The sequence below is a fragment of the Lampris incognitus genome, chromosome 11, assembly GCF_029633865.1.
Source record: "Lampris incognitus isolate fLamInc1 chromosome 11, fLamInc1.hap2, whole genome shotgun sequence".
Classification (NCBI taxonomy): domain Eukaryota; kingdom Metazoa; phylum Chordata; class Actinopteri; order Lampriformes; family Lampridae; genus Lampris; species Lampris incognitus.
In genome coordinates, this window is record NC_079221.1 from 13,120,371 (window position 1) to 13,142,230 (window position 21,860).

A 21,860-nucleotide genomic window follows, 5' to 3' on the forward strand; every position below is an offset into this window, starting at 1 on the left:
CCAAAAACCAAACTGCGGCAGGAACAACCCTGCACCAGCGAGCCCGGGAACGTAAACCACGCCCCCAGCTCACAGTCCTGCTGGGTGAGAGGCACAGCCCCCAGTGTCCGCCACACAGCCCCCCCCCCCCCGAACACCCAGAAGGGACTCCTGGAAAGAAAATCAGCGTCTCACTGGAGGCTTAAGCAGCCTGCCATAACGACTGCGCCGTCCCTCAGCCGAAACAGTAGGTGAAACACAATCCAATGCCGGCTGAGAAGCAGAATGCTGAACCCGTGAAGACACTGCCGGGGTCCTGGAAGGAGGGCGACCCCGGTGGGTAACCTGGGCCGGAAACACAACTTCACATGCCACCCTATGCGCTGGTTTAAGCCTATCAAGCGTGACACGCTCCCTATGCCCACCCATATCCAACACAAAACCCTTAGGACCCGTCTCAAGAACCCGAAATGGGCCATCGTATGGGGGTTGGAGGGGCGAGCGGTGAGCATCATGCCGTACAAAAACAAAACGAGCCGACATGAGCTCCGCAGGCACGAACGACCGCGGAAAACAATGGTGAATGGGGCCTGGAACCCAAGTGCTGTCGGACAAAAAAGGATAAACGGCCGGACGGGGTCGAGGAGCGGAACTCCCAGGCAAAAATTCCCCAGGGATGCGGAGCGGCTGACCAAGCACCAGCTCAGCGGGCGAAGCGTCGAGGTCCTCCTTAGGAGCCGAACGCAACCCGAGCATAACCCAAGGTAAACGATCCACCCAGTTACCATCCGAGAGCACAGCGCTGCCTTGAGCGACCGGTGAAAACGTTCACACAAGCCGTTAGCCTGCGGGTGGTATGCGGTAGTGCGGTGTACCTGCACACCCAAGGATCGCGCAAGTGCCGACCAGAGCTCTGACACGAACTGGGGGCCCCTGTCCGAGGTGATATCTGACGGAGTGCCGAAACGGGCGACCCAGGAGGAAAGAAACGTGCGTGCAACATCCGAGGATGTTGTGGAGGACAGAGGGACAGCCTCTGGCCACCTGGTGGTCCGATCTACCATTGTGAGCAGGTGTGTAAAACCCTGTGAAGAAGGTAGAGGGCCCACCAGGTCCACATGCACGTGGTCGAAACGTCTGGCCGGGATCGGAAATGGTTCGAGGGGCGACTTAGTGTGCTGGTGGACCTTAGCGCGCTGGCACGCTACACATGCAGCTGCCCACCCCTTGACGTCCTTGCGGAGGCCAGGCCAGACGAACTTGGAACCGACCAACTTCACCGACGCCCGAACTCCAGGGTACGAGAGGGAGTGAATCGAATCGAAAACTCGACGGCGCCAGGCCACTGGAACAACGGGGCGGGGACGGCTGGTGGAGACATCGCAGAGGAGGGCAGGACTGCCTTCCTGCATCACAGCATCCTCTAGCTTCAGGCCGGTACGCGTTGACCTAAGGGCAAGGACGTCTGGGTCGCTGGGCTGGTCGGCAGCCATAGCGGAGAAATCCACACCGAGGTGCACAGGACACAACAGACAATCAGCAACAGGGTTGGACTTCCCGGCCACATGCTGAATGTCCGTTGTGAACTCGGAGATTGCCGCTAGGTGGCGCTGCTGACGAGCAGACCACGGCTCAGTCACCTTGGACATGGCGAAAGTCAGCGGTTTATGATCCACATAAGCCGTGAATGGGCGACCCTCCAGCAGGAAGCGGAAATGACGGGTTGCAAGGTGCAGTGCTAGCAACTCCCGGTCAAAAACGCTGTACTTGCGCTCGCTATTTCGCAGTTTGCGGCTAAAAAATGCGAGTGGCTGCCACGCATTCGCCACACGCTGTTCAACCACAGCCCCCACGGCTATGTCAGACGAGTCGGTTGTTAAAGCTATGGACGCCGTGGGTGTGGGATGGGCGAGGAGGGCAGCGTTAGCCAGGGCGCACTTAGCTCCGTCAAAGGCCTGGACCTGTTCGGGAGTCCAGTCGACAGGGTCGTTAGCCTTCTTAAGCCGCAGGGCTTCATAAAGTGGCTGAAGGAGGTGGGCAGCGCGAGGGAGGAACCGGTTATAGAAATTCACCATGCCCAAGAATTCCTGCAATGCCTTAACAGAGACTGGGCGGGGAAATTCCGCCACCGCTTGCACCTTAGAAGGCAACGGGACTGCGCCTTCCGGCGAAATGCGATAACCCAAGAAGTCAATCACCGGCAGTCCAAACTGACACTTGGCCGGGCTGACTATCAGGCCGTGTTCGTCCAGACGACGGAAAACCTGTTTCAGGTGCGCCAGGTGCTCTTCAGCTGACGGACTGGCCACTAATATGTCGTTGAGATAAACGAACACGAAAGCAAGGTCACGCAACACCGAGTCCATCAGCCTCTGAAAGTTTTGCGCTGCCCCCTTCAAGCCAAAAGGCATGTGCATGAACTCAAAAAGCCCAAATGGGGTGATCACTGCGGTCTTGGGCACATCCTCTGCGCGCACGGGAACCTGATGATAGCCGCGCACCAGGTCCACCTTAGAGAAAATAGTGGTACCTGCCAGGCGTATGGAAAAGTCCTGTATGTGTGGGATGGGATAGCGGTCATTGGCGGTGATGTTGTTCAGGCGGCGAAAGTCGCCGCAAGGCCGCCACGACCCATCCGCCTTGGGCACCATGTGAAGCGACGAGGCCCACGGGCTGTTGGAATGCCTCACTATACCCAGACGCTCCATGATGGCGAACTCCTCCTTAGCTGTAGCCAATTTTACTGCGTCGAGGTGCCGCGCGCGCAAAAACTGGCGGTCCCAGAGTGGGAATGAAATGTTCTACCCCGTGTTTAGTAACCGCGGTGGAAAAGGCAGGCGTAGTCACCGATGGAAAACCCGCCAGCAAACGCTGAAAAACATGCCCTAATGCTAAAAAGTTAGCGTGTGTTAACGGCCCGGCTCCCCCTGTCTCGCACGGAAAAGTGGCGAAAGACACAGCATCAGTTAAACGGCAGTTTGCAACATCAACCAGCAGACCATTAGCACACAGAAAATCCGCGCCGATAATAGGAACAGTAATGGCGGCCACTACAAAGTCCCACTCAAAATGGCGCCCGTGGAAGCAAACAGTCACCAACCTTGTGCCAAACGTCGCAATGGACGAACCGTTAGCTGCACTCAACTGCGGGCCGCCACCTTCGGCTGACCTGTCTGTCTTAGCAGGAGGGAGTAGGCTCTTTTGCGAGCCTGAGTCCACCAGAAACCGTCTTCCTGACATCGAGTCCTTAATGGAGAGCAGCTCACTACGTCCGCCAGTGCCCACAGCTGCTACTGAGCGCTGGCCCTGGAGTTTCCTGCTGCCTCAAACGTGCACGGAGGGACGCAGCGCCTCGCTTTGCTGCCGAACCGCTGGTGGAAGAAACAGAGGCCTCTCCCGTGCCGTCTCCAGGCAGTCACTCCAGCCACCACTGCCGGGTCCACATCCTTCGACGCCGGCTGCAGAGGCTCCGTTGCCACACTCTGCACAGAGAACCGTCTGGTAGCCAGCAGGACCCGATCGGCCTCCTCAGCCAAACCTTGGCAGTCACCAGCGGCCAGACACGGGGAGTTAGCCAAAGCCGCGCGCACAGGAGACGGAAGCTGGCGCAGGAAAACGTGCGGGAAAAGGAATCCACCTTCGTCTGAGCCTAGCAGCGACAGCATATTGTCCATGAGATCCACAGCCGTCCCGTCGCCCAAACCGGATAGGGAAAGGATTCTATCTGCCCTCTCTGCGGCAGATAGGCTGTACCTCCGGAGCAGAAGATGTTTGAGGGCGACGTATTTATCGTGTTGCGGAGGGGCGCGCAACAGCTGCATGGCCCGGCGTGTGGACTGCTGGTCCAGCGCAGCGACGACCAAATAGTATCTGGAGTCGTCCGCGGAGATTCCACGCAGGTGGAGCAGCGCCTCAACATGCTGGAACCACGAAGCCGGGTCGCTCTGCCAGAACTCTGGGAGCTTCACAGCCGCGGCGAGAACGGCCGGCTGTAAGAGTTGGGGCGGCGTGGCCGAAGTGGATTCACACTCCTCTTCTGCTCCAAACATGTTCAATTTGGGGTCACCATGTGGCAGGATGAGGGAGAACACAGGAGACGAAGGCGAGTTTGATGTTTATTCCTCAACTCCAAAAACCAAACTGCGGCAGGAACAACCCTGCACCAGCGAGCCCGGGAGCGTAAACCACGCCCCCAGCTCACAGTCCTGCTGGGTGAGAGGCACAGCCCCCAGTGTCCGCCACAATATGATGTTAAAGTTACAATCCTTAAAATAATCTCATCTCATCATCAGCCACTTCTCCAGGGTCGGGTCGCGGTGGCAGCAAGCTAAGTAGGGCACTCTAGGGGCGTCTGGGTGTCGTAGCGGTCTATTCCGTTGCCTACCAACACGGGGATCGCCGGTTTGAATCCCCGTGTTACCTCCGGCTTGGTCGGGCATCCCTATAGACACAATTGGCCTTGTCTGCGGGTGGGAAGCCGGATGTGGGTATGTGCCCTGGTCACTGCACTAGCACCTCCTCTGCTGGTGAAACCCCTCACTGTCAGGTGAAAAGAAGCGGCTGGAGACTCTACATGTATCGGAGGAGACATGTGGTCGTCTGCAGCCCTCCCCGAATCGGCAGAGGGGGTAGAGTGGTTACCGGGACGGCTTGGAAAAGTGGGATAATTGGCCAAGTACAATTGGGGAGAAAAATGGGGGGGACGTAGGGCACTCCAGATGTCTCTCTCCTCAGTAACACACTCTAGCTCCTCCTGGGGGATCCCAAGATGTTCCCAGGCCAGATTGGACATGTAATCCCTCCAGCGAGTTCTGGGTCTACCCCGGGGTCTCCTCCCAGTTGGACGTGCCCAGAAGGTGCCCAGGAGGTATCCTCATCAGATGCCCGAAAACTTCCCCTGGCTCCTTTCAACTCTTTTCCTTGAGATCATCTAATTTTTAATTTATGGACACCTGTATTGATGCTGGTAAGGTGAGTGTTGTTTGAGCTCCATTCAAAATGAACGAGAGTCAGCGGTGCTGTTGTGTCAGCACCTTCCAAACCACCAACAAAAAAACATGGTTGAACCTGAGTTTTACTTAATACCGTTTTACTGTTTGAAAAGGTCTTACATGCTTGTTCTGCCATTTGTCTGCTATGATGGACACATAGAAAGCTATATATATCTTTCAATGGGTCCTACCAGACTGTAACCATTAAATGTGCAGTAGCTGTAGAAATAGTTGTAAGGAATTATTGTGCGTAAGTATCAATAAGGCCGGCACGGCACGGTGGCACAGTGTTTAGTGTGGTTGCCTCACAGCAAGAAGGTCCTGGGTTCATGCCCCGGCCGGGGTAGTCCAATCTTGGGGGTCGTCCCGGGTCGTCCTCTGTGTGGCGTTTGCATGTTCTCCCCGTGTCCGCATGGGTTTCCTCCGGGTGCTCCGGTTTCCTCCCACAGTCCAAAGACATGTAGGTCAGGCGAATCAGCCGTACTAACTTGTCCCTAGGTGTGAATGTGTGTCGGCCCTGCGATGGACTGGCAGCCCGTACAGGGTGTCTCCCCGCTTGCCGCCCAATGACTGCTGGGATAGGCTCCAGCTTCCTGCGACCCCGATTGGGATAAGCGGCTTGAATATAATGAATGGATGGATAGAAGTATCGATAAGGACATTTGATTGCATGTAAATCTTCAGGATTGTAATTTTAAATCGTACTGGCCTGGGTTTAAATGCAGAGCTATGTTGTAGCTCTGCATTTAAACTCAGAGCTTTGTAATAGAACAAAATGGCCAGCATTTATGTGCAACTGTTTCCCCTTGGCTTGAGGAGTCCAGTGATAAACTGAGGCGACATATAACGACCCTGCGGTGCTCTGATTCTGTGTGTGTGTGTGTGTGTATGTGTGTGTGTGTGTGTGTGTGTGCAAGACAGTCTGAGTGTGCTTGTATGTACCCATCTTGTGTCTGTGCGACTGTGGCAAATAGCCCTGTGAAAGTCTCTTATCAGCAGCCACTTTTAACTACCCCCCCAACAAATCAAGGCTAACTGGCTGTAATTTCAAGCACAAGCTCGAAGGCTTTAATGAGACACACAACTGGGAATACAGGCTGTCTTTCAGCGGTGATGAGATGCGTGTCAGGGTTGCTGTAAGGCAGCAGCGCATATGAAAGACATGAATGGAGACTTAAAAACAGAAGACATAAATACCTTACCAAAATACGTCAGCCACCAGGCCTGGAAGTCACACAGAGACCCCTCTGGATGGGACTCACCCTGGGGGACAGAAAACTGTGAAGTCAAACATTTTCACTTACCATTAAAGCAGAATCCACTGTGTGTGTGTGTGCGTGTGCGTGTGCGTGTGTGTGTGTACTGAATCACACAGAGCAACTCACCATGACATATGCTATGCTGTCAAAGAAGGCTGCCACTGTCAAGCTGAGAATCATCTTCTACATAGATCGAGATGACGGGCAGGAGAGCAAGAGAGAGAGAGAGAGAGAGAGAGAGAGAGAGAGAGAGAGAGAGAGAGAGAGAGAGAGAGAGAGAGAGAGAGAGAGAGAGAGAGAGGGCATGAGGAGCGAGGCTGTGACAACATATCTAATAACTGGGGTATTGTGTATGTATTACTCCTGCAGAGAGCCCGATTACAGTCATGATCAAAGATGTGCTCGGCATATGGCGTCCCTTGTGACGACTTTATCAAAAATATTCGAGGAGAAAGACTCACAAACGCCTCAACCAAAACTTGTTCTGTGTCTTTATCTCTTCTTCTTTTTGGATAAAATGAATTGATAATCTGCATGCTGGGGAACTTTGAGAGGGTCGTTGTTATGTGAGCCAGCAGTAACCTGATGTGGCCCACGACTGTGGTTACAAACTGAGGTTTTCTGTTTCTCTCTCTCTCTCTCTCTCGCTCTCGCTCTCTCCATCTCTCTCTCTCTCTCTGTGTCTCCCTCCCTCTCTCTCGCGTGCACACACACACACAAAGCCTCGGATCGATTCTTGTCCAACACCAACCAGGAGGAGGAGGAGGGGTGGGAGGGGGAGAACAGGGGAGAGGGACAGAGAGAAAAGAGCGAGGAGGGCAGAGAAGCACTAAAGACTATCGACTGACGGATAACCTTTGGAAGGTGGTGGAGGTGAGGGGAAGTGAAGGGAAGGTTGATGCGAGGGTGAGGAGCAGATGCGGGGGAGCGGGGGTGGGGGTTGATGGTCCCCACAACCTGGTTGTAAGCACGGCGCGGTCCAGAGGTAATAGGATCCGTCAGAGCTGGATGCTAAGCTGTCATTTACTTCAGATTAGGAGGATAACGTGGAGCACGGTTAAACCTGACAGACTGGCTGGACAGGCTTCAAACACACACGTTAACACACACACACACACACACAAACACAAACACACACACACACACACACCTGCGAGTTACACACAGACATACGCAGGCATAAGGACATGCGCGGGTAAGCATTATACTCTGCAGAAATCCTAAATCTTTTTGGTTCAAAGAAACATCCGGTTAACGTGGATAATAAAAAACTAATCTCAATTGAGCCAATAATAATGCAGAGTGTAGCCAAGTCCTGTAGCAATAAAGAATAATAACGCTTCTTTCAAATGGAAACAAAAGAAGAAGAAGAAAAAAAAAGGCAGCAGTCATTATCAGAGACAGACCACGAGTCAATTAGCTCCGTAATTGATTAATCTGTGCATTTTAATTGTGTTCAATTATGCCAAGATTTGTCATGGCTAAACGAACAGATTTCCTAATGGCACCAAAGCAAGCAAACACACACACACAAAATCCAAATTACCTGGGCCAAGGAGTGATGCCTTCGTAGCAACCAGATCACAAACAGCATGAAGAAGCTGTGAAGAGAGAGAGAGAGAGAGAGAGAGAGAGAGAGAGAGAGAGAGAGAGAGAGAGAGAGAGAGACATGTTTCTTCATCAGGGGTAGTAATTTGAGCAGGACAGGCCTATTCCTTTTTAATGGCGCTGTGCTCCCTTGCTTGCAAGCCAAATCGGTCATCATAACGCTGCAGACCCGGGGACAACCTATTCCACTGTCCCCGCTGCTTCATCTTAAATGCTCAAGTCCGCCTGAGCAGGGACCATCTATATACGGTGATAGCTCTGCACAGAGGAACAATTCATTCTGAACACTCGGGCTAACATCCGCTAACCAATGTCACGTCAACCTGCCTTAGTGTCTACTAAGAACTACGTCAGCTATAATCAAACATTTTGTCGTCAAGAATGGAGAACCGGCTGTCTCACCAGCCTGGAGAGACCCACTTCCAGTGAACCTAGCAGCTGTTTGAATGAAAGAAAAAACACCAGACCAAAATCACTCAATTGCTATTTTTATTTTTTTATTTTTGTCTGTATACAAATACCAATTCCAGCCAGTTAAGATTACTGATGCAGACAGCTTTAATAAACTATAGCAACACAGCACATTGGTTTTTCTTCATCGGTAGAAAATACTGCTGAAATAGATTTTTTTTCTCTGATAGAGATCTATTGTACACGAGCGTGGAAAGGGTAGAAAATCAAGACTTTGATTTGAAATGTTGGATATGGCTCTTGGGTACAAGTATTTTGGACATTTTTAACCACTGATAACCCAATTTTGCAAGATATTAGCCTGATATGTAACACCGATAAATCTGCAAGTTGTATTGGAGCCAAGGCCTTCATAATTATGAGCTATAAAAGGTCAAGGGTAAAGCCACAAATTAGTAGTAGTGGTGGTAGTAGTTGTAGTAGTAGTGGTAGCATTAGTAGTAGTAGAAGTAGTAGTAGTAGTAGTAGTAGTGGGGGTGGTGGGAGTAGTAGTGGTAGTATTAGTAGTAGTGGTGGTAGTAGTAGTAGCAGTGGTAGTAGTAGTAGTAGTGGTAGTAGTGGTTGCAGTAGTGGTAGTAGTGGTAGTATTAGCAGCAGTAGTAGTAGTGGTAATATTAGCAGTATTAGTAGTGGTAGTAGCAGTGGTAGTAGTAGTAGTGGTAGTAGTGGTTGTAGTGGTAGTAGTAGTGGTGGTAGTAGTAGTAGTGGTAGTATTAGCAGTAGTAGTAGTGGTAGTAGCAGTGGTAGTAGTAGTAGTATTAGTAGTGATAGCAATGGTGGTAGCAGTAGTAGTAGTAGTAGTAGTTGTAATAGTGGTGGTAATAGTAGTAGTAGTAGTTGTTGTTGTTGTTTTTCTTGGCCTTTTGTATGTGTTTAAGTGGGAGAGTACTGCTGGCGTCGTGTGTGGCTGCCGCTTCTCCCTCTCATAGCCCCCCTTCCCATCTACCCCTGTATGTTTGTGCTATATTTAACTGTTGTCTTGTGTCACCCCATTTATCGTAAAGTGACTCTGAGTGTAAGAAAAGCGCTATATAAGATTGATTTTTTATTATTATTATTAATAGCAGTAGTAGTAGTAGTAGTAGTAGTTTGGCCAGGTACTCACCATCCTATCAGTGAGAAGGTGCCTGTGGCTCGCTTTACTTTTAAAATCACCATCTGAAAATCAGAAATAACAAATGAGGTCGATACAAAGAAAACTTAAATGTATGAGTAAAATTAAACTAAATCATCCTTCTGGATCTCTGGTTGTTTGCTTAAACCTTTCTTTTATGTTTTTATGTGTGCGGACATGTGCATGCCCTTGTGTCTTGCTGAACTTTGACAAAACAGTGTGTTCAAATAGCCTCGGTAAATACACAGCAGGACTCACATTCCCCCTCAGTAACTGAATGAGCACCAAGGCCAGGCACACCATCTGAATGCTGCATAATTTTGAGGCTTTTATGAAGGAAGCCACTTTGACCCTCCATAACTCACTGTAAAACACTGACGCTGGTGTTTTAAAGACGAACTGGGTGAATTACTATTGTTAAGAAAGTGTATTAATAAGACAGGAACCCGTCATTCTAGATAGGCTGCTTTAAAAAGAATGACAACTTAAAAATGTTGTTTGGCAGACATTCAATAGGAAACAAGTCTCGGTGAGTGTGTCAGAAAGACAAGAACAAAAAAAAAAACAAAGAAGGAGGGAGGGAGAGAGAGAGAGAGAGAGAGAGAGAGAGAGAGAGAGAGAGAGAGAAATAGAAATAGAAATAGAGATATTTGTGATAGTCACATGAACAAATTCTCAAGCCTTGGCCAGGTTTGCAGGGAGCAGCAGTCTTTCGAGCAACGTGGGCTGCATGTGTGCAGGTTAAGCAGCACAACAGCATGGTGACCTTTGACACACAGCACACGTCCCCCCGCTCACTGATCTGAACTGAGAGAAGACAGCTTTCAATCTGACTCTTCAGTTCCAACCACCTGCTCCAATACAATGATGCTGTCATGCCATCGTGTACCATATATATGATATGCAACGGAAATATAAAATATGACCTATATACACATAAAATCATATGAAAGCATCCAAGAAAATGTATCCACCTTTTTTAAAAAGTGAAAGGCCAAAATAAAAAAAAAGTATTTTAAAAAACAGTTAAGCTATATCCAAATATCTGCCAACAAAAACTTGGAACTTGGAACGCAAGGTACAAGGTCTTTTTTACTATAATGACAAGAATTATTTCAGCAAAACTATCAGCTTCAGCAACAGCAGACTGCTGCTTCAAGCACTGGCATTTATCTACAATAGCCAAGTGTCAGTATCACAAATGGGCTAATTATCAATTCCAGTCGGGTAATCCGGCCTTCAGAGGAATTCCCTTTAATTCTATAATTGCAAAAAGTGCAGTCTATATGGATGATCCAGAATAACTATAGCACAGAAAGAAACCAGAGGTCGGAGATCTGAATCCGTCACATCATCAAAAGAGAAAACCTGGCGCGGCTTCAATGGCCATGGTTGGAGGCTGACAGGAGTCGAACACGGTGATAGTACCAATGGCAATTTACAACAACCTGAATGAACTTTATGGTTCATGGCTGTTACCGCAATTCAGCTGAACAAAGCTCGAAAGGTCTATCATCTACAAATGAGTCCATAAAGGCAGTCCTCAATTTATTAACCAAAGGAGTGTGAAGGGAGTCTGGGCTCTCTCTTTCTGACTTTTAGGAGGCAGCTGCTCCCAGTAACACTAATTAAACTTGTGAATGTAAAAAAAAAAAGTATTATTAATTGCTGATTTTTCATTTTGGTGAGATAGTTTGATGAAAAGGGAATTAACTGAGAAATTTAGGACTGTCAATGTGGGCGTCCTATCTTGGTGAATTTTTAAAGACAGTTTACGTGAACATATTTGATTGATTGCAGTGAGAGTGACTGCTTTTCTGACACGGAGTGATTAATGAGTAATAATGTGGCTCTGAGCAAGACACCATTAAGTGATATAGGCCAAATGGATCCAATGACAAACTGAGGCCAGACACGGTTGGCAACCAAAACTGAAACTATTCCTGTTTACACCTACATAGCATGTTAGATACAGCTGGCCCTTATATAAATCAACTACTGATAAGGAACTGATGAGTGTGGTATTTCATAATTAGGTCACTGGAGGAGGAAGTCGTGTTATTATTGTTCTTTCGCTCACACACATACACACACATACACACACATTCTTACACTTTCCCTTTGAATCCAGTATCTCGTTTAAATTAACTAAATAGATTCCATTATCACAGCTAGTCATTCCTGGATAAGAAACTATAAACTTGGCTTATATGTATTAATGTTAGACAAAATACGCTGAAACCAACTTCACATTTAAGCCAAGGGCTTGTATTCAGAAATCATAATAGTTTGGTAATGAGATAGTTGTGCACATTATCATTTATGCCCGCTATAAAAAAAAACTGCTATACAAGTAATTCTGATTGGGTTTTCAAAGGCAGTTAAAAAAAAGAGCATAACTTGCTGTTTATCTGGTTAAGATACATTCTCGAAAAGCCACTGTCAGGCATTGTGATACAATGGCCTCTGACGCTCTCCCTGAGGCGTCTACTCTACCATTTGTTAAGGTTTCTATTTCTTTCTGTGGCTTTTTCCTCATCCGAGTCAAGGGTCTAATGATAGGGGGTGTGGTACTATTCTTTTTTGTCTTTTGGGTAATGTAAAGTGATTCTGAAGTTCTCTGGATGATTCAGGCCCATACAAATGAATTTTGAGTTGACTTGAAAAGCCAATGGATGCATCTCAGTCACACAGACACATCCACTTCTGTTCAGCGTGAAAAAGATGGATGGATGAGCTGGTGAATGAGAAAATAACTTATAAGGTGGTGTTAGCTCATTACCATTATCGAGCACTAAATGCTGTTAGCTAAAACGCTAATTTGTGTTTTGAATTGAATTTTGATACATAAGGGTCAAGAACAAATAACATTCTTAAAGGACATTTTTGGACATTTTTGCCTTTATTAGATGGAGAGAGTGAAGAGTCAGACAGGAAATTAGGAAATGGGGGTGGGGGGCGGTTAAGACATGCAACAAAGGTCGCCGGCTAGGAATCGAACCGGCGACAATTGCGACCATGTGCTGTAAACATTCGGCTACGGAGGTGCTCCACAACAAATAACATTGTGATCAGAGTGATACAGCAACAATACAAACAGCACAATACAGCACTTGAATCGGATTCAGATAGGCACCTTACACATTTTCTTGCTTTTCTAGACGTCAAACAAAGAACAGATGACACATAACAGTTTACGTCTGAGATGGCTGTGCTAAAGAGGGGTTTATTTTTTATGAAATTACGTTGTGAATAAAGAATATACCCAGTAAAACGAGAAGATTTACAATCTATCTGTCGGTCGGTCTGTGAGTTTGTAAAAAAGAAGAAGAGGCTAGCTGAAATGTTGAAGCAGCAATTCCGACGTTACTTACACATCGATAGTCGTCTGAGTCTGTATTAAAGAATACACAGCGTGAGTCGTTATTTGGTGATTTGGGATTCGTGCCGTCCATTTCCAGCGGCGATAATATGAGCTATAATATGGATGGACGTGTTTTTGTTGTGATTGACAGTGAGAGCCACTTCCGGTTCCTACTGTGCGCGGCGAGGGACAAACATCATGCCATGGATTCGCTTCCGTACTTGTGAGTGAAATAAGATAGTTGGGGTTCGCCATGAGCTTGACTTGTATATTGAAAATTAACACCCTTCAGTCAAACTACGGGGTCTGCTTTGCTGCTGACAAACCATTTATAACCGAGCAAAATTTTTTACATTCACAAAACTATTCTCTTCCAAAACTATTCTCTTCCTTTTTGGAATAAAGCGAAAAGAATCAGAATCACGTTATTTTCCAAAGGGACCTTCATACGTAGTAGCCAGTATAAGGTAGAGAAACAAAAGATGCTAACAAGTCGCACAAATTCATTAATATCATGTCAGTAAACAATTGTTTAAACTATAATCATTTTACATTTGTATGTAAAACATAATCATACTTACAGTTGAATATTATACATAAATATTAAATATTATATAGGTATGTTAGTAAAACGTATTAATAGGTTTTACTAATATTATTATACGTTACTACTTTACTATTAGATTATACTGGTTTATGAATTCTATTGTATCTATTATATATATTTTTTATGTATTTACATATATTTATATATATATTAACAAAAAGCTCCAAAGTGAATTTAAATTGCACTGACAACAGCCTCAACTTTGGAGTTCAAACAGTCGTCATTGTTTTGTGGATGTGTGGCGGTTTTGTTACAACAGCAGTGCTTGTATTGATGGTTGTTGACTTCTACAAGTTCAAGTGCCTTACATGCTTTGATCGCCCCTGCACTCACTCGCTCACTCTCTCTCTCTCTCTCTCTCTCTCTCTCTCTCTCTCTCTCTCTCTCTCTCTCTCTCTCTCTCTCTCTCTCTCTCTCTCTCTCTCTCTCACACACACTTCTCTTGTTTTGTCCTTCCCACCACCCCCTCCTTCCACTACCCCCCTCTCCCCCATGGTGTGAAGGAAAATTGCAAATGGACTGAAAAACAAACTATCCCCCCTTTTCTCACCTCTCCTCCTCACCTCGGATATGATGTTGCCCCCACACAAAGCATGTTATGGGTGCTGATTCTATTCTGTTGTCGGTGAAATGTGATTTGGGGTGATGAGTGTTTTGTAAGCCGTTGCATTTGGGCCCATTTTGACCTGTGAGCCATCCTATTTTAACCTTGTGCTACTTAATGGTGTATGGAGCCAAGAGGGGGACTTGTTGAAGCAATGTGCAATGATTGACAAGATTTGTCGTTATTGCAATAACCTAGCCGCTTATTTTTCTGTGGTCTTTCATTAGCTTATCTCAGGGGGTGTTTCCAGAAGCCAGTGACACTATCTACATTCAAAACTGAAAGGTATGTTCCCTTTGTCCCAAATGTGGATAGCAGAGATATGACATGAAGAATAAACTACCGAGGCTATTATTACCAGTTCTTCTTGTAAACAAGTCAAGGCCTGGAGAGAAACGAGGGATTTTGCAGTCTTGTTAGTGTCAACAAAGGACATGTAAGGTTTGGTGTCATCTGTAAGAGTTAACTATCCTACCAGCAAAATAATAAAAGAGATAGTTGCTCATTCCTTCACTTCTGCTTTCTCTCCTATCACACTGTAATCAATTACAGCAAAAACAAGCAAAAATAAATGATTCTTTTCACATCCTAGAATAAGCAAAGCCCTATTTTAGATAATATGACCCCCGTAGTATATGGTTATAGACATAATAATAATAATGATAAATTCGCACTACTTGGAACATCTCATACCCTAAGAAAGAGACTATTCATCAAATAGACTTCTACCTCATTCTAACCCTAGGCCCAAGGAATGGGACTGGTTATTATGTTGTATTATGGCATGAAGTTAAAGGAAATTTGTATAATAATAATAATAATGTCAGATAGTTAAGCAATGCAGCTTGACAACATGGGGTTTGTTTTCAGTTCTCTAACATGCACTTCACTTCTTTAGAGTTCAAGTGTTTGAGCAATAAAGCTAAGGTGCGGCCGCAGGCAGAAAGTGAGGCTGTCAAACCACATTCCTCCTCCTCCGGGAAGATTTGAGTCGTGCCTCTTCAGAAATGTTTCACCTGTCGTGGTGGGATGTTTTCAACCATTGCCATCTGTACTGCTGATGGTCTCAGTCACTCCCCGGTGGATAGGCTTAATTAAAAGGGGAAAAAAGATGAACTAATTTAATAAGAGACTTATCAAAAGAAGCTAAACACTCGCTGCAAACAGAAAGGCACAAAGTGAAGCTGTAATGCATCATTTAATTCATCAGTTTCTGAATCAAAATGTCTTGAGTGATTTGGTGGCAGCACTGGTTACATACATTATTACTAACATCTGCTAACATCTGCTACAGCATCTCTGATATAGTCTCTACATCATTGCACTTTATCACCTCTTATTTTGCCTGTATATGGCGTATGAGCGGCACGGTGGCCCAGTGGTTAGCGCTGTCACCTCACAGCAACAAGGTCCTGGGTTCGAACCCCGGGGTTGTCCAACCTTGGGGTCATCCCAGGTCGTCCTCTGTGTGGAGTTTGCATGTTTGCCCCGTGTCTGTGGTGGGTTTTCTCCGGGTGCTCCGGTTTCCCCCACCATCAAAAAGACATGCATGTTAGGGTTAGTACTCCTGTTTGTGCCCCTGAGCAAGGCATGACAAGACGAACTGGAGTTGGTCCCCGGGTGCTGCACGGCGGCTGCCCACTGCTCCTAGCTACACAACTAGGATGGGTTAAATGCAGAACATAATTTCCCCAAGGGGATCAATAAAGTATCTCAAAATCCCAAAAAAAAGAAAAAAAGAAGTCAATCCTTGTGTATATATCTGAAGATTGTTGTGTTGTTATTCTATGTTAAGTACACTGAGAGAGCCACGAAACCGGAGTCACATTCCACGTAGTACAAACCTACATGGCCAATAAACATGATTCTGATACTACAGTACAATAACTTCCTGAAGCAGAGTACTTGCTAGCAGTTTATAATCACAATCAGAATCATGTTTTTTGGCCATGTAAGTTTGTACTACGTGGAATGTGACTCCGGTTTCGTGGCTCTCTCAGTGTACTTAACATAGAATAACAACACAACAATCTTCAGATATATACACAAGGATTGACTCATACAGTTGAAATAAGATGTGATAAGGTGCACTGGTGCAGAGAATATGGCAATATTCTATTATATAATATGAGAATATATAATGTGAAACGATGGCGCCATGAATGGTAGCCTTGGTTCTGTGCTCTCTTGTGTTTTTTTTTAATATTTTTTTTTTTATAATAGCCTCTATGGAGTAGGCCTGATGGATATTTTCGTTTGATAAAATGTCAGAAAGCGTCTTTCTTAGGTCAGGATTAGTTGAAGAAAATGAGTTTAAACTTGCAGTTGTAAAAGTTGATTTTTAGCTGAAGTAACCTTTCAACAAATATTTGAATTGACAAAGATTTGATGCTGTTGGTCAGTGGAAACCTCTGTAATCTTACACAACATTGAATGCCAGGAGCTGTCACTGCATAAGTAACATTCGCTCTCATAATGCCAAATGTTGTAGGCTCCCTTCAGTTTGCATCACAAATCAAGTAAGTATATGGGCTTTTTCTTTTTCCAATGAAGTCATGACTTAACTATGACAAGATGCACAACAAAGTAACAAGTTCCTTTAAAAAAAAGAAGAAGTTTATTTTAGAAACAAACATTTTCAGTACAAAAACAAAAGCTTTTGCTCATAATGACATTTAAGATTTGGGCATTTCAGGAGCACCATGGCAATAGCAACAAGACAACCATGCATCTCTTGGAAAGAAACTTCATTATTCTCCATGTAGAAGAATTGTCAGCTGATTCCAGTTCATTGATCATGTAGCACATACATTGGGATATCATAGGCTGCAAGCAAGCGTCTGCCTCCTTCCCCCGAACGCAATTAAAAGACAAAGACAGATCAAACTGGAAGACGTACCGGTCAACACAGACTACATTTGCAACATTGACATCATTAGCATCATCAGAAACACTATATCCTTTGTCAATAGTCCCCCAATGGGGCATTACAAATGTAAGGTCTGGCAGTTCATGCCGGCTACTTCCTTGTGTTTGACATAAAACAAACCTTTCAGACATACATAATGAGGTAATAAATCATACATTATTAAATAGATGCATAAATATTTTTCTCCCGTGTATCACACGAGTTCATGGGACACCATGCTAATAGTTAGAGTGCAAAACATTTGAGGGAGTTGAACCTGAATGGGAAAACCGTACACCGCTATTCTTAGAGGATCAACAGATTTACAGGCTGTACCACCACAGAGTAGACCAACACCACATATAGGCCCAATGGACAGCAAGGCTGCCTCTTCTTCTACCATTCAAATTCTGGACAACGAATTTCATTTGGTAGTAGCTCTGGGGCATAATGATAATTCAGTTCAGTTCAAACAACTTCCTCATTGCCAGTCCATGAAATTATCACCAACCACAAATCCAGACAGGGAGCTTGGGGCTTCTTCTCAGTTGACCTTACTGGCCCCATCCACCGATGCCAACCTCCTGTTTGTAGCGTTTGGTGAGCGAGTTGGCCTGTTGGGTCAGCTTGGAGAGCACGCCGTGAAGGCCCGTCAGGTGGAACTGAAACTGCTTCTCCAGGTCTTCCTCCTCATCCTCCTCATCCTCAGAAGAAGAAGAAGAAGAGGCCGAAGATGAAGATACAGAGGAGTTCATCCGGGTGATCTTCATGCTCTCCTTGAGTCTCTCCTCAGCGGCGGCGCGGCGGACACCCCACTCAATATCTTGCCGGATGGACTTGAGGAGCTGGTAGTAGCTGTACATGTCGCCTTCGTCCATGTCAGACTTGAGGGAGCTCATCTCCCGGTCTTCATCCAGGGGGACGTCCCGCAGCAAGCTGGGCACCATGACGGTTTGGTCCATGTTGTTGACGGCACCAATGAACCGGTTCATGGCGTTGAAGAGGGAGTTCTTCTGGTTGGGGGTTTCTAGCGTTTGCATCATCATCCTGGCTTCCTTTCTTAGTTTCTGCAGAGAAGTGAAGGATGTAAACGCAGGTTGCCGTCAAGACAGTTGCTCTTTGTGTCCTCTGTGCGCGGATTCTGATCTAATCGGCTTAAACAACGCGGTCCGTTCTTTTGTCTCGCCGCAGCAGGGGGTGGTGGGTTTTGCAGATAGTTCTCGGCACGTTATATCTGTATTCTTTCTTGTTGCGTGTTAAGCGCGCCCCTTTCTGTTCTGACTGGCGGGGAGCTCCGTGTGCTCCTCTTATAGACACCAGGTGGTTCCGTGTTGAAGGGCAGTCCGTCCCAGAACCGGTTTTTCGAGGTTTTCTTCCTCCGCGACAGTAACCAGACTCCCAATGACCTGAAGTAACACAAGAGCAGAGATGACGACACAGTCGAGCCAACTAATCACGACCAGGCGAACAGCTAATTGTGATTTACGCGCGTCTCCAAACTCCAGAGAGCCGCAGATGAGTAGGCGACAATCAACTAAAAACAAATACGCGTCAAAATACTACAGCTTTTTAATACTTCAAGTGTCGATTCTTCGGTAAAAGTGAACTTACCGTCGGTATTTGGGTGTTTGCCGGACGGCGTTATTTCATCGCATCCCCACCTTCCCTTCCGATGAGCAAGAGGGAGAGACGGGGCGAGGTCTCTCGGGCTTATGAATATTCATGAGAGAGCCATCAGCCCACTGCCTAGAACCCAACAACAACCAATCAGATGTCCGTATGCGCGGCTACGGAGGCGGGACGGAGTCCAAGACTGACCAATGACGAGACACTTTGACACGGCCATGAGGCCAAACGCGTCCATCTCATGAGCTCGCAAGTATACTGGGGCGATTCTTTCTTTTTCTTTTTTTCTTTTGTTTAATTGATTTCAAGTCAAATCATTTTTTTATTGACCAGGTATGATCACGTACGAGGGAGCTGACTAGTGTTGCCGTCAATTATGCAAAATTTAATATGAGCATATAAAGTTTGAATATGAGTGCAGATCCAATATGAGCAATATAAGAAGGGCAAAAGAATAAGGGTGTGTTTAAGTGGTCTATGATAAGAGGCGTTAATGTGAGGCATGTTGCATAGCACAGTAGTAAAATGAGAATAGTATTTTGCTTTATTTGTGGCAAACATTTATAAAACGAAAGTTATATGTTGTTCAATATCTTGTTATCGCAAACCACCTGCATGCAATGTTATAGACTTTGACTTGGCAGAAAAGTAAAACCCAACTGTCGCGCTACTGGGTTTCACTTTGTGTTTCCTTTTATCAGCTGACCCCTCCCCTCCTTCTTGGAAACACAGTAGCCAAACTGGGACTCCTGTGTAAATCCCACATCAGAAATAACCCACCTTAACCTGCCAGTGTTAACTGTAATCCTACAAGGTAGTCCGTACTGGAAGGGCTTGGCTTCTTCCTCTGTGTGATATCTGAGCGTGAGAAAACCATTTCTGCAAAGCTGCAACTGGAAACCTGTTTTGCACGATGTCACCATCAGCAAAAAAAAGAAAAAGAAAAGGGAGTCACTTGGTATTCGTTGACTGAAAAATAACTGTGTGATTACACAGAGGGTAATATTTGGGGATTGGCATGTATAGCATCAGGAAGGAGGGGAGGGGAGGCCTGATAGGTATTCCGTGCCCAGGAAGATGTGCCCATAAGAACAACTTGTCCCAGAAGTTGTGTGAATGAATCACAGCCCCAAAATGAGTAGCTTAGCAAGAATGGGCGGAATGCCTTTGGATGACAAAAACCTGTTTGGTTAGTCCTCTCTCGGTTTCATCCTCCTCCCTTCACTTGATACTATATGTGCACGCACGATGCGCACTCAGTCTCGATGTGCCGCCCCATTCTGTTTCTTATTCCATCCTGTTCCGCCTCGAGACCATTATCACACATTATCCGGGTAATGGACGCACCTTCTTCCCTTTTCAAAGCGCATCTGATCCCAGATCTAGTTAGAGGAAGAGTAGGTCAGCAGAGGATCAAGACCCGATGCTGAGCTGAGATCAGAGGCGCAGGAGCTTTCTTTACCTTCAGCAGAGCAGTCACCCCCCCAACCCCCTCCGCGCGCGAGCACGCACACGCACGCACACTGAACCACGAAGCTTTTTTTTTTTGCAGGGACGAGCCCTTCCCTGTATGAAAAGCTGTTCGGTGTTTGAATTGAACAAAGAGGCGCAGATCAGTCGGAAGTGTTTCTCCGCTGCGTGTCATGTCAGAAGCTCTGCATATACCGATTACTGCGCGTGTCATCATCATCCCACAGGCTTCAGAGAAGCAGAGAAAATGGGGGTGGAGGAGAGAGAGACAGATAGACAGACAGACCAGACAGACAGATAGAGAGTAAACGAGAAGAAGGGAAAATGGGGGTGGAGGGGAGGGAGAGAGAGAGAGAGAGAGAGAGAGAGAGAGAGAGAGAGAGAGAGAGAGAGAGAGAGAGAGAGAGAGAGAGAGAGAGAGAGAGAGTAAACAACAGGCAGATTAGAGTGGAGTGGGATGTCCCGCACTTGTCAACACAACTGCACCTTCCCGAGTTGCGCGAGCCGTGGTCGTCTGAGTTCAACCGGATGTAGTAGGTTTGTGCAGAACAGCAACACCAACATGATACTGACACCGGCAACAGAGACTCATGTATCAGGGTAGACTGGCTTAGACCTGCCCTTCCAGGACAAGGTGAGCTTTTAGGGTGAGCGTCAGAGTTAGACAGACAGACAGACAGGCAGACAGGCAGACAGACAGACAGACAGATAGTCTAGTCAGTTAAGGCAAAATGGCTGCAAAAAGTCATTCACATTTGAGCCTATGTTTTTCTGTTAATTTAGAGTCCAATAAAGAAAAAAATGCAAGGAGCCCAAAATTTTAGGTGGGGGAAGTCTCTGAAATGGCCACGCCCACTTTTTAGGCCTGGAAATCAGTATCTCGGCTCCTGAATGTCGCAGAGAGCTGATCATGGGCTCAAAAGAAGCAGAAGCACCACATTTATATAAGCATTATGAACAAACATATACCCCAAAACCTTTACTTTTTCAGATATTTTAAGAAAACTAATTTTTACTGGTCACGTTTCACGTATCAGCTCCTGAAGGTTGTAAAAAGCTATATTTGACATGAATCTCATTCGCTGCCTATGTTATAAAGCATGAAGCACAATACACACACGAATCATGAGTTTAGAAAATATCTTAGTTGTCTTCAGCTCCATGTCATGAGAATAGCAGTATCATACACAAGATATCTTAACCCAGGCCAGGTTGCAGTGGGTGGATCCGATCAGCCCCTTTATGCCATCAAGAAGATGATACAGTGGGCCATGGGGGAAGAGTTTTCTCATTCATACTTCACGTTCATGGGTGGGCTGCACCTTGAGAAGGTTTCTCTTGTCTGTGTTGGGCAGTTGATAAAAGGAACTGGCCTTGATACCATCTTAACCTCAGCTAATCTGAATATCACAGGTCTGACAACTGCTGTCTGCGATGTGAATTCCATAAAGAAGGCTAGATACTGTATTCAACTCCTGGCTGTGGTGCTGGCCAAGAAGAGAGATGAAGCATTTCAGGCAAAACGTCTAGAGGACAACAGTTTGACTTGGAGTAACTGGGTGGCCAATGAAAACAGCCCCATGTTTCACTACTGGAACAATGTTGTTGACACAATCAAGAAGGTTCTTATCTTCATAAGATCCTTTCGAGAGGCAAACTTCATCATGATGATCAGTGCACTTGAGCAGCTCATTCCTCTTTTCTTTGCACTTGATCATACACACTATGCCAGATGGGCATCAGTGTTTCTTCAGGATCTCAAAGAGCTCAAATGGAGACACCCATACTTGTTCAAGGAATTTCTTTCAGGCTCTTTCACAGTAAACACCAGAGACAACCCATTCTCAAAGATTGCATGT

General features: G+C 46.2%; 2 protein-coding genes across 2 annotated transcripts in view; both read right to left on the reverse strand.

Moving 5' to 3' along the window:
* si:dkey-100n23.5 (cyclic AMP receptor 3) overlaps positions 1-12,905 on the reverse strand; it is a 32,054-nt gene extending 19,149 nt beyond the window's left edge. Inside the window, exons 1-5 of the mRNA XM_056290136.1 lie at positions 12,797-12,905; positions 9,414-9,466; positions 7,776-7,830; positions 6,356-6,412; positions 6,173-6,233 (exon numbers count right to left, since the gene is read on the reverse strand). Coding sequence (XP_056146111.1) covers positions 6,173-6,233; positions 6,356-6,412; positions 7,776-7,830; positions 9,414-9,466; positions 12,797-12,877 — 307 coding nt within the window. The 5' untranslated portion in view covers positions 12,878-12,905. The remainder of the gene's footprint in view (positions 1-6,172; positions 6,234-6,355; positions 6,413-7,775; positions 7,831-9,413; positions 9,467-12,796) is intronic.
* A 3,692-nt stretch (positions 12,906-16,597) lies between these two features.
* Positions 16,598-18,577, reverse strand: LOC130120830 (mid1-interacting protein 1-B-like). The gene is made up of 2 exons (XM_056289600.1): positions 18,517-18,577; positions 16,598-18,311 (listed from the first exon to the last, which is right to left on the reverse strand). Exon 2 carries the CDS (start codon positions 17,949-17,951, stop codon positions 17,460-17,462), a length of 492 nt encoding a protein of 163 aa, XP_056145575.1. The 5' UTR covers positions 17,952-18,311; positions 18,517-18,577; the 3' UTR covers positions 16,598-17,459.
* Positions 18,578-21,860: the final 3,283 nt, after the last annotated feature.

Coding starts and splice junctions, on each gene's coding strand:
- LOC130120830 (XM_056289600.1), bottom strand. CDS start 17,951: ATGATGATGCAAACGCTAGAAACCCCCAACCAGAAGAACTCCCTCTTC.